The following is a 12,204-nucleotide window of genomic DNA, read 5'->3' as shown; positions in this document are numbered from 1 at the left end:
ATGTAACAAATTCATTTACTTTCATCCTTTGTGGGTTTTATGGCTTTAAAATTTTTAGAGTTAAGTTTTTCTTTAAAAATGTTTGTATTTACTTTTCTATTATAGCTGCCATGTCAAATGTATGCCCTTTTCAAAGCTTTCTCTTCTGGATATTCCGATTGGAGTGTGGCCATTAGAAGTTTCAATGTGACATCACATTCTGAGGTATGCAAGTCAAATTCTGAGTCAGCTTCCGGTCAGTACGTGCCTAACTGCTTCATACCAATGTATTTATTTATAAAGTTTTATATAGCGCTAGCTAGACCTGTGGGTATCAGAGCGCTTTACATACAGAAAGGAAATAATTGCATAACATCGCAGTACATGGGGATGCCTAAAGACAAAAGCAAAGACATAACACTTATGTATCCTGTGAGGGGAGAATGAGGCAGGTGGCTGACAGTCAGAAAAACCACCATCCTTAATAGGCACAGTGAGTGGGGAATCCACTAGGTTATTGATGCCTGGGACGGTTGCCGTGGTCGGTAAAGTATTGGTTGAGAAGAAAGAGTTTCAGTCCTTTTTGAAGCAAGAGAAGGACGGGTTGCATCTGAGGTCGATTGGGAGTGGGTTCCACATCCTAGGTACGTTGCCAGAGAAGTACAGGCACTGGGTGGTTTTCTTTTTCAGTTTCGGAGGGATGAGAAGAAGTGAGTTGGTGCTTCTCAGAGTTCTAGATTTCCCTGCTTCTACTAGTTTGCTGTTTAGGAAGTTTGGGGATTGGGTGTGAAGGGCCTTGTGAGTGATGCAGGCCAGTTTGAAAATACATCTACCTTCCATGGGAAGCCAGTTGAGTGCGTAGAGCATTGGTGAGATGTGTTCAAATCTTTTTACACCAGTTAGGAGTCGGGCTGCCATGTTAAGAACTGGCTTTAGTGGGGCTAGGTGAGCTTTTGGTGACCCTGTTAGGATGGCGTTTCCATAGTCCAGTTTAGAAAGGACTATACATTGTACAATTGTCTTGAGATCATCTTGAGGAATTAAAGATTTAAGCTGTTTCAGATGAGGGGCAATCTTGTATCGGCGGTGTGAACAGGTTTGCAGATGACATGGATTCGTTAACAGGAACTAATGCTGTGCACCAAATAAAGGAAAGATTATGCCATAGAATGCTGTTCTTTTGATAAACAACAAATAAAAAAGTATCCTCCTGAATGGTAACCATACAGTACATATATGAGGAGTGCTATAAATACATATTTTATTTAAACTTTACAAAATGACAAGGTTTGTACGGTGCGTTAAATAGTGTTGCGCCTATTTCTTTTAAATACATTCTCTTTTTAAGTATCCTACAAACTATTTAACCCTCTTCCGCCCCGCCAGACTACTTGCCGCTAATTTACTGTTGTTCATGGTAGAAAAAACTTGCAACATGTGGCTCTAAAGGGCAAATGTGTTTTTTAAAGCCTTTAGGCTATCTTAGCCATGGAAACCAATTGCCATGCGCTCACATCCGTTTCGAAAGTCAATACCTACGACTAGCTGCCAAGATCTATATCACTGTTCACACTAGCAACTGAGTGTTTTTTTGCTGTGTAAACATGGCATGAATTACCATGTATCACCGGCTCTAAAACTTCACAGTGAGACTGGAACCCAGTTGGCAACCTCCCAAATTATTTGATGTACATATCAAGCTACATTTGTTGTAACTTTTGTGTCTCTGGCAGTTAAGCAAAAATAAACTGTCTTGAACTATATAGCATCCGTTTCCGTGTTTAGGTACGAAACATCTGCATTTATTGTTCATAAACTTGCTCTCTCTGTTCACTTTACCCGGCGTTACTTTATATAAGGGACTTTAAAGTGATAGACGCTGTGTTGGTAGGTTGCCCTTGTTACTTTTTATAGCAAACTATTACTTATGTTTCAGAGGAAATAAGCTTAACATGTGCATCATTGCGATATTGTGTCTTTCTTTTCAGAATACATTTTGGCATTTCTGACTTTCTGCAACTTTTATGCTACCCATCCACTAGCACACTAAGACTTACTGTCACAGAAGGTTAGGGCCGGCTTTGCCATGCTGCCATTGTGGAACAAGCAGGCTTCATTGCTCTTTGCTTGTATATCTGTGCCTTTCCTTGCTACTTACATGGATGCGTGACCCCCACTGACACCACTCATTATCCATATTTCGTGTTTCATGTATCGTTGGGTTGACCAGCGTCCATCACGGTGTAGGTATTTTCTAAATTAATATATTTTCAGCTTAATCTGCAGTTTCAGTGGCAGTTCAAGTTAGAAGTTGCTCATTCGATGCCTAAAGCAAAAGACAGCAACAACACACACGCAAGAAAAGCTACTCACTTTTTAGGTCTCGCCTGTCGATGCGCATGCGCATCGAGCAAGGCGAGAGTATTGCGAGTTATCCACACTTTATCTGCACTGCAAGGAATCGTGGCGATTCCTTGCAGTGCCCGTGACTTTTAAGGTCAATGCGCATGCGCATTAAGCTTATGCGCATGCGCATTGACCTTAAAAGTCACGGGCGCGTGCATGTCCCCTCTCCGCCCCCTCCCCCGTTCCGCCCCCTCCCCTGTTCCGCCCCCTCCCCTTCCCGCCGTGTCGCATTTCTCCTCCCCCCTCCCCTCTCTTCCCTCCGGCTTGTTTGTTGATTTGACCCGCTCCGCCCCCTCCCCTTCCCGCCGTGTCGCATTTCTCCTCCCCCCTCCCCTCTCTTCCCTCCGGCTTGTTGGAGCTGTGTACACACTCATTTCCTTCTGTCCACGTTTGATTCCATTTCGAAACAGCACATACATTTACACATACAAAGCATCTTATTTAAGCAGTCCCCTGGCACACATTTCCATATCTTCTGCTTGTGAGCAACGTTCTTGTTTGTTTATTTTACCCTTTTCCCATCTCTACCCGGTCGGAATCTCTTCCTCCTCTTCTCTCCTTCTGGAAGGGCCTCTCTCCGATGCCTTTCTCTTCTCTCTGTCTCGCCTCTTACCTACCCCGCTCGTCTCTACCGTTCTCGCCTGTGTCTCACACTCTCTCTCTCACACACACACACACACGCACACACACACACACAGACTCTCCCTCTCTCTCGCTGCCTGTTTGCATGAACAATCCTTATTCCCCGAGCATGCTCCGTCTATTTATAGCGGGCTCCTCCCCCGGTTCTATTTCAGTCTTGCTGGGCCTTGCAGGCTGGTTGTTTGGCAGTAGCAGGGAGAGCCCTGGATGCCGGCCTCTACGTGCTTGTCTGGCGGTGAAGCCCCTGTTCGGTGGGGGCCCTCGCAGTGCCGCCTAAGGATGGCTCTTTGATATCCCCCCCCCCTCCCGCCCCGCCATCATGCCACACACACATCCCAGGCCTTCGCCAGTGGGAGGGACGATGCCCATCTAGATCCACCCACGGTGTCGCAGGATCTTGCCGTGGCAGTGACTTAGTGTCTGTCTGCACACAGCTGGACTACGCACCAGGGCAGCGCAGTCATGTCCCACCTTGTCTCTATCTCTTACTCGTGCTTCATGTGTCTTCCCCTCTTTTCTGTGTCTCCTACCTTTTCCTTTCCATTGTCTTTCTCTGTTTGCCGCCTTCTTAGCCTCTTTCTCGTCATTGTTCTCTTTGTCCTTTATTCCTGTTCTCTGTGTCGTGGTGCGTGCAGACGTGATCCCCGAGTGGATAGGAAGGTAAGACGAAACACACCCCCTGACTGATACAACGTGCAGGCATTGCGTGAAATACACTGACATCCTGATGTTTCGTTCTAACTTTGTATTGTGGCCTGCAAGACGCGCTCGTGTGGGATCCTTTGCTGTGACTACACTGAAGCGCGTGTCCTTTTCATCTCTCATCCTCCTATGCTCACCTCACATGCCCCCCTCTGCTGCCCTCTGTGGTTCACTCTTGTGTCCTTCTCCCCATGCTTACTGTTCTGTCATGAGCTTTTCTCCCCTACACCGTGCTGCTATCACTCCTCACACTCTGCCTTCTTCCTTTCATCATGTGCTTCTCTTGCCGCCCCTGTGTTGCCCCCCACCCCTGTGTTAGTCTACCTTGTGCACTGATTTCATCACCAGCTCTCCCCTCTCGGCCCCCTCCCCTGCCCGCCGTGTCGCAATTCTCCTCCCCCTCCCCGCTGCTTGGGCCTCCACCTCGGTTGGGAGCTTGACATCCCCCACTCCCAGCACGTCGTGCTTGTACTTGCTCACAAACTGCTCCATTTGCTTCACCTCGCCGGGGGACAACTCGTGGCATTTCGAGGGGTCCTAGTCGTGAGCTGGCAGCTGCTTCGCCAACTGTTTCTTCCTGTACTGCACGCCACCCGAGCAGGCCACCGGCAAGAGGGTGAAGGTGGAAAGTGCTCACAAGCCAGCGATGTTAAATGAATTACGTCAATTGTATTACATTACTGCAGTATAGTGCTTTCCAATCCTTTGAACGGCCAAAGTGTGTAATAAGCCAGCAGACTGCAACAAAGTGTGTTCTAGTACAAAATAACAAACAGCCACTGAAATTCAAGAGGTCTACGACTTGAGCGTGTTTCTATTAACGGAAATACAGAAATGTCATTCCCACACTCCAAATGCAGAAAGAGTACAGCAGAGTGACCTAACCGCACCTCAACATTAAAAACACAAATTCATTCATTCTCGCTCTCTCTCTCTCTCATATATTCACTCTCATTCTCTCTCTCCCTCCCTCTCTCCTTAAAGCTCTAGCCCGACCTAATACTTCGGGGACAACACTGTTATCCTGGGCTATCAGTTTAACTCCAGAAGGTTAAATTTGCTCGGTAGACCTGCAAAAAAACTGTGTGCTTACAAACAGGACACATCTCAGTATTTAGAAGGCTGCTGATTTTATTTTAAGCCAGCATTTAAGGTGTATTCAGAGCATGGGGAAAAATTCAAAGCCAAATCCACGCAACGCCACTCACTCACCCACGCAACGCCACTCACCCACGCAACGCCACTCACCCACGCAACGCCACTCACCCACGCAACCCCACTCACCCACGCAACCCCACTCACCCACGCAACCCCACTCACCCACGCAACCCCACTCACCCACGCAACCCCACTCACCCACGCAACCCCACTCACCCACGCAACCCCACTCATCCACGCAACCCCACTCATCCACGCAACCCCACTCATCCACGCAACCCCACTCATCCACGCAACCCCACTCATCCACGCAACGCCACTCATCCACGCAACGCCACTCATCCACGCAACGCCACTCATCCACGCAACGCCACTCATCCACGCAAGCCGCCACTCAGCCACGCAAGCCGCCACTCACCCACGCAAGCCGCCACTCACCCACGCAAGCCGCCACTCACCCACGCAAGCCGCCACTCACCCACGCAAGCCGCCACTCACCCACGCAAGCCGCCACTCACCCACGCAAGCCGCCACTCACCCACGCAAGCCGCCACTCACCCACACTGTGCAGTGCACAATAGGTCTCAACACCTCACCATCACTAACACTCAACACCTCACCCTCACTAACTCTCAATACCACAATCACCCTTCCCCTCACTCACCCTCAATACCTCGCCCACACTAACACTAAAACACTCAATTGCCCTCACTCTTCCTCGCACTCACACTCTACACCTCAGCCTCACGCTCAATAACGCACCCTCAACACCTCACCCTAACACCCTCAACACATCACCCCCTCAACATCACTCGCCATCACCCTTAAACACTCACCCTCAACACCTCACACCCTCACCCTCAAATCCTCACCCTCAACACCTCAACTTCACTCACTCTCAACACCTCACCCTCACTCACTCACCCTCAACACCTCACCCTCACTCACTCACACTCAATCACCCTCAACACCTCACCCTCAACACCTCACCCTCAACACCTCACCCTCAACACCTCACCCTCAACACCTCACCCTCAACACCTCACCCTCAACACCTCACCCTCAAAACCTCACCCTCAACACCTCACCCTCAACGCCTCACCCTCAACACCTCATCCACCCTCACCCTCAGTTACCCTAAACATCAATCACCCTCAACTCCTCACTCACCCTCAGCACCTCACTCACCCTCAACACCTGACTCACCATCACTCACACTCAGTCACCCTCACTCACCCTCACTCACCCTCACTCACCCTCAACCCCTCACTCACACTCACTCATCCTCACTCATCCTCAACACCTCACCCTCACCCTCATCCACCCTCAACACCTCACCCTAACTCACAATAACACTCTCTCACCCTCACCCTCACTCACTCTCACTCAAACTCACCCTCAACACCTCACTCACCCTCAACACCTCACTCACACTCAACTTCTCACTCACCCCCACCCTCACTCACCCTCAACACCTCACCCTCACACAGTGCAATAGGTCTCGCAGGATTTTTAGTTAAAGCTTTTACATTTGCTTTTTGCTTTTTTGATTTGTAAATCTTTTGCATTGCCTACAAAAAAATAAAATGCTAAAGATTTACAACAAAAAATATATAAACAATTCTAAAAGCACTAACTCTAATGCTGCGAGACCTATTGCATTTCTAATGCTTGTTGAAAACATGCTGCATTTCTAAACACTTATACGGTCCAAAAGGCTAGACCCGTTGGTTATGCCAATGCTTGTTATAGTGCAGCTGAGTATATGGTCACTAAAGACCTCACAACTATCAGTATTCATATTAACTTCTCAGAAGACTTCTTCCCTATGACCACGTAGGTCAGCAGCAGGCCTAGAATAAATACATAAAACAAAATGTATACATCTAATTGATCTTTGGGACAAAAGAATATAATGGTACGACACAAGCTTGGGACAATAGAGTACACACATTACATATCCCATGTCCCAAGTAGAAAAGTTTCATTCAGTCAATCTTTGTCATTTGCCTGAAGAACTGCTGTGCAGTAGGATGGTGTGCAAACTGCTAACCATTAACCTGTTGGGGGCTGAAATTTTAATGAGAAGAATACATATCTTCATCCATGCACATCCTGGATATGGGGTGGGACTGGAGTGCTCGAAAGAGGAGCAGGAGTCCCGGGAAAGGAGACAGATAGGGAGGTGAGGAAAATAATGAAAAGTTACCTCGAAAACAGTTACAGAGAGGGCAACTGGAAGGACAATAGAAACGAACAAGGTAAGGAAAAAAAGCCAAATTAATTATAAGCACTGGAGAAACTCCATTCCATGATTTTATGCAGATCATAAAGTTTTAAACACGAATTCACAAAGCGCATTCATCCATACACAAAACCAAAAACCAAGTGAGAAGAAGCAAAAGAAACTTGGACACAAATTCGTAGCATAAAAGGGTGAAGCCATCCTGCCAAGGTTCATATTCTGTTATAGAATCCAGGCTGCCATGATAAAGCTCCTCCTTTTTCTAGTTATGGGATTCTGCTCAACTCGGTCCTTGAAGGTAAGCAAAACATATGGTCAATGCAAGTTTAGCTTCTATGGTGGCGGCGTCCTGCCAAAAGAAGAGACTCTGGAGGGGAACACGGACTTCTCCACTCCTAAGGATCCGCAGCAAAGATCACCCAAGAGTGACTTTTCTCTACCTTCAGCACTGGCAGCGGTTTTTGCTGAGTGGCACACTCACTGTTCAGGACCACACCAACTCTCTGCCAGCCCGTACCCAACTCATCCTCCGCATCACCAGCCAATTAAACCCTCCATTAATGGGGTTAGGAACGTCCGCTTAGCCTCATGAAAGTACTGTGGGACAAGATGGTGGTGAAGTCAGGTAACATCATATACCCGAAGTGCCAGCTTTCCTCCACCAAAAAAACAACCATTCCCACATCTGGCACTAGGAGGCCGGTACTGAATACAGTAGTAGGCTACATTGTACAATAACCTAAATTAGTAGCTGGGATGGAACATTTGAAGTTAGGGGAGGATGGCCTCTAGAGAAGGCAAGACCCTTGTGCAGGATTGACCTTCCTCCTGTTACCTTGGTCATTAACCCTTACAACACCTCTACATGACATTATATTCACCATTTGCTTGGAACGCTTGGAACAGAAAATTGGTGATCTTCCTTAGAATGCATGAAGGCACAATTCCAGATCTTCATTTCGCCCTACTTCCATTACTGCATAACAGTACGATAGCTTACATATATATGGCACTCACCTGTACTGCTCTTCATCGAGTAACGGCTTTTGGGCAGTCAAGTATCTTTTAATAGAATCTTCCAGTTTTGGAACAGGTAACCTGAAAAAGAAAGGAATAATCAGATTACTATTAATTTCCACAATCAATGAAAACCAACATGCTTTCTTCGTCTCGTTTAAATTGGTTGCTGAGGCAGGCATGCATTTGCGGTAATCCGAGGAATTCCTGATAAGTGTGTGCCCCAGAAAGGCTAGGACCTGCCTGGAGCAGTCAGTAATAATCAGGACTCGCCCTTACAGTGCTGGCAAGTGATGCACAGAACTGGGAACAGGAAGGCCAGCACGCTCTCTTGCTCTCCTCATATGTAGGACGACTTTGTAGGTGTTGCATACCCTGTTAAACCTAATGCTTTATTTGCACACCAAGTAGAAGTGGGCCTGTTGTAAAGATGTACTGTTAGAGGTTATTAATATACATCGGTATAAAGGATAACTTCGATATTTTGTTTTACTTAATTACTGAACTTTTCTTTTGCAGTTCAATTTTGCTTTTAACTTAAATATTAAAGAATGCTATCGGTGCACGTCACAAACATGATTGCTTACAAGCGTTCTATTAATAGGTGCTACTCTTACTCTTCTCAATGCTACTGTCCTGTCACCCCTGAAGGGTGAAACACCAAGTCATCAACACAGGACAGAAATCTGGCCTTTCTTGGTAATGGTTTAAATATTAGGCCTATTCAAACAGTCCTCCCATCTCGGTACTAAGAAGAATAAACACAGTGCTTCGCTGTCTTCAATAGATGGGACGCCTTGGGCACTTCTCCTGCCAAGCATAGGTCAAATGCTGTGATGTACAACATCATGGGATGAGTACTGTACAGTACAACATTTATATGATGCTGCAATTTACTATGTCCAAGAGTCTTTACTACTAATAGAGCGGTGTGGGGTCTGTCAACACTGAATAACTCCTGAAAGAGCTATCAGATATACTAATCAAAGAAAGTCTACCACTTACTACATCAATAATTAAGCACCCTGTTAACGAACGAGGAGGCACATTCTGCAGTCCTTAACATGGCGAGAGCAGGTCTCAGTGGCCTGTGTGAATCAAGGGCACTTTTACAACCCTGATGCCAAGTATCTTCATGGTCATTGGAAACACAGGAAGCTGGTAGTACTGCAATCTTGTGGAACTGCCAAGCACCTCCTCTTTGGGCTTTGACTTTCAGCAGTTAGCTAAGTCATCCAGTAAAGCCTTACTCCTGATGGTGGCGTGGAGCACAACGCAGTAAGTCTGGTAGCATATGTAACATCAGTTCATAAATGTAATGCCCAATCAGTTACTCTCTGTAGAAGGATACGTGTAGGAGGCTGGCTTGGAGTATGGTGCACACTTATTTAAGTGAAGCACCTTACACTAATCCAGGCAACATATATGATGATTTTAGTGGTCTTAGACAACCAAAGAAAGCTCTCTAAGTGGTAGCTGTGGAGAGCAGCCTTCTGGCTTATCTTAAAGAAGCGTTAAGCAGCTTGTTTTTAAAAGATCTAATCATGTAGTGTAGGTTAAATGAAAAAGTACCATACAGTGTGCATATAAAAATAGTTCTATTTCTTACACAACACTCACTAACACATTGGTATATCTACTACCCGGAAATATAAACACAAATACACAATACTTCAAATGTAACTGGTGGTAAGCACAAAACACAATGGTATCCAGGGAAAGACCAACCCATATATGAAGAAAGTGGAATGCAAACTGCAACCAAAGTCGAGACTTGGAACAGGAGACTCAGAGGAGCTAGAGACCCAAGAAACCACCCAAGGTAGGTACCCAGTAACCCAACAGAGGCTGTGGGAAGAGTCGAAAAACAGCCGCCTGTTCAATAGAAGTCAACGGGAAAGTCGCGTTGCAGTTTGGAAGAAGAAGGTCCCTTTCCAGTGCATTCTGAAGAAACCACGTGGAAGACAGAAGGTTGGAGAGTCATCCCACCTGTGGGTATCCTAGGAACCAGGATACCTACACCAGGGGAGCCGGGTGCATAGGTGAGAAGTGACGTCGGAAACCACAGTATACCCTAATGGAGGACTTCAGGAAAGATACCACTGGAGAAGACTGCGCCGGAGTCCAGTGGAATCCAAGGGTGGGTTCTTGAAAAGGAGAATCTGCAAGCAGAGGGGAAAGTGTCTATGCCACTCAGAGGTGACCAGGAGGCATAGAAGGCTGGTTCAAGTGAGTTGACAGTGACCTTTTCACTGCAGCTGTGAGAACCAGGCGACACTCAGGAAGACCAGAAGCCATGCACGAGCTGTCCCACATCGGTGTCTACAAGCAATCAGGGGAGCCCACTGAAGCAGGAGAAGACCCTCAAGAGGACTCACGGGCTGAAGGCACAGGAGTCGCAAGAGGACCTTCAAAAGCTCACCAAGAAGGAAGATCCACGGTGGGGAGGATAAAGTGAAGTTGCTGTACTTGGCAGAAAGAGATACTGGAGACTGGAGCTTCTTGTAGCCTGAAGCTCTCTGGAGAGCAGAGAAAACAAGCCTTGGTAACAGCAAGTCGACGTGGTCGACAGGGATTTGGTCCCAGCAGCTCCGAAGAGGGATACTGGCCTCAGAATTGCAGAGAGGACAGGTCAGGCCTCGAGGGAGTTGCAGAACCACCACCTGTGTTGCTGAGCCTTCTGAAGTCCGAGGGACGTCAGGAGCAGAAGACCGGTCAGTTTTGCTGCGGTGCCTGTAGATGCAGGGGAGTGACTCCTTCACTCCAAGTGAGATTACTTCGGGAGTTCTGAGGGCATCAAGGTCTAGTAAAGATCCTGGAAGAAGCACAGACACAGACGACGAAGAAGACGTGCAAAACAGCGAGACCAGGAGCAGCAGGAGCCTTACTTGATGCAGTATCAGTTCCAGACGAAGTCCAGCGAAGTCCAAGAGTCAAGGCGGTCTAAGAGTGACGTGGTTTCAGGCTTCAGTCTTATCCCATGATGAATCTGAGGACCCACCCCATGGTAAACCCTTAAATACCCTAGGAAAAGGGTTAGGACAACTCAGGGGTCCGTCCCAGAAGAGGCGCTGGACAGAGGGGAGGATACTCCCATGTCCTTTGACAAGTTTCGCGCCAGAGCGGGAGCTAAGGGCTCTCTAAACTGGAGTAGGCAAGGAGGGCACCAAATGTACCCTTCAGAGCAGTCTGGTGGCACTGGCAAGCACCCCCACCCCAGCCCAATACACCAAGTCCTATATCGGGAGGTTGTCATACCATCCTGTGACAGGAAACCTATTATTCTGCCATCCCCTGCTTGCTCGAGCTTGGCTCAGCAGCAGGAGGGCAGATCGTGTCTGTGGTCGACAGCAGCAGCACTAGCTTGGGGTCATACCCTGAAAGGCTATAACTGTGGGTACAGGGGGGTAGCCTCGGGGGTGGGGGTAGGGGTGAAGGAAAACTAGATCATACTCCAACACTTGAATCGGAGTTGGGGTATGATATCAACAGGTTTGATACCAAACATGACTGGGTTCGGTGCAGCTACTATATAGTTAGACATCTCGTAATGTCCACTATATGCATGAAAATGGCTGACCTCACTTACAAAGCCTGCATAATCGACTCTGGGGTTTGTAGGGGTGTCCCCTGCATTATAACCAAACACCCTACCTTCAGGACTGAAAGGCCTGCCAGAGGGATGAATATAGGTTTTAAGGGTAGTGACCTCAGATATAAGGAAACTTATACCTGCTGTGAGATGTGCTAACACCAACTCACACAGACTGCAATACAGGCCTGTATTCACAGTTGGAGTGGTCTTTCATGGGTGGCACAATATATGCTGCAACACATGGGAGACCCCTGGTGTATCTATCTATGCCCTGAGTACCTTAGTACCATATACTAGCGACTTACAATGGTACACCAGTAGCCGATTGTGGAGGTACAACAGTCCTTACCATAGTAAATTTAGGGAGAAAGCACAACTGGGGTCCTGATTAGCAGGATCCCAGTCAGACTAGTTAACAAGCATTTGCAATGCAATAGGTCTTGCATTTATCAGAGTTAGA

The 12,204-nt window shown here is 47.3% G+C and overlaps 1 protein-coding gene across 1 annotated transcript in view; it reads right to left on the bottom strand.

Annotated features, from left to right (window-relative positions):
• Positions 1 to 12,204, bottom strand: part of CPT2 (carnitine palmitoyltransferase 2) — a 92,698-nt gene that overhangs the window by 46,339 nt on the left and 34,155 nt on the right. The window contains exon 2 of the mRNA XM_086952458.1: positions 8,150 to 8,230. Within this exon, the coding sequence (XP_086808584.1) occupies positions 8,150 to 8,230 (81 nt within the window). The remainder of the gene's footprint in view (positions 1 to 8,149; positions 8,231 to 12,204) is intronic.

The sequence above is a fragment of the Lissotriton vulgaris genome, chromosome 1_1 (assembly GCF_964263255.1).
Source record: "Lissotriton vulgaris chromosome 1_1, aLisVul1.2, whole genome shotgun sequence".
NCBI lineage: Eukaryota > Metazoa > Chordata > Amphibia > Caudata > Salamandridae > Lissotriton > Lissotriton vulgaris.
The sequence above is the reverse complement of the archived record's forward strand: the minus strand, read 5'-3'. Positions and strand labels throughout refer to the sequence as shown.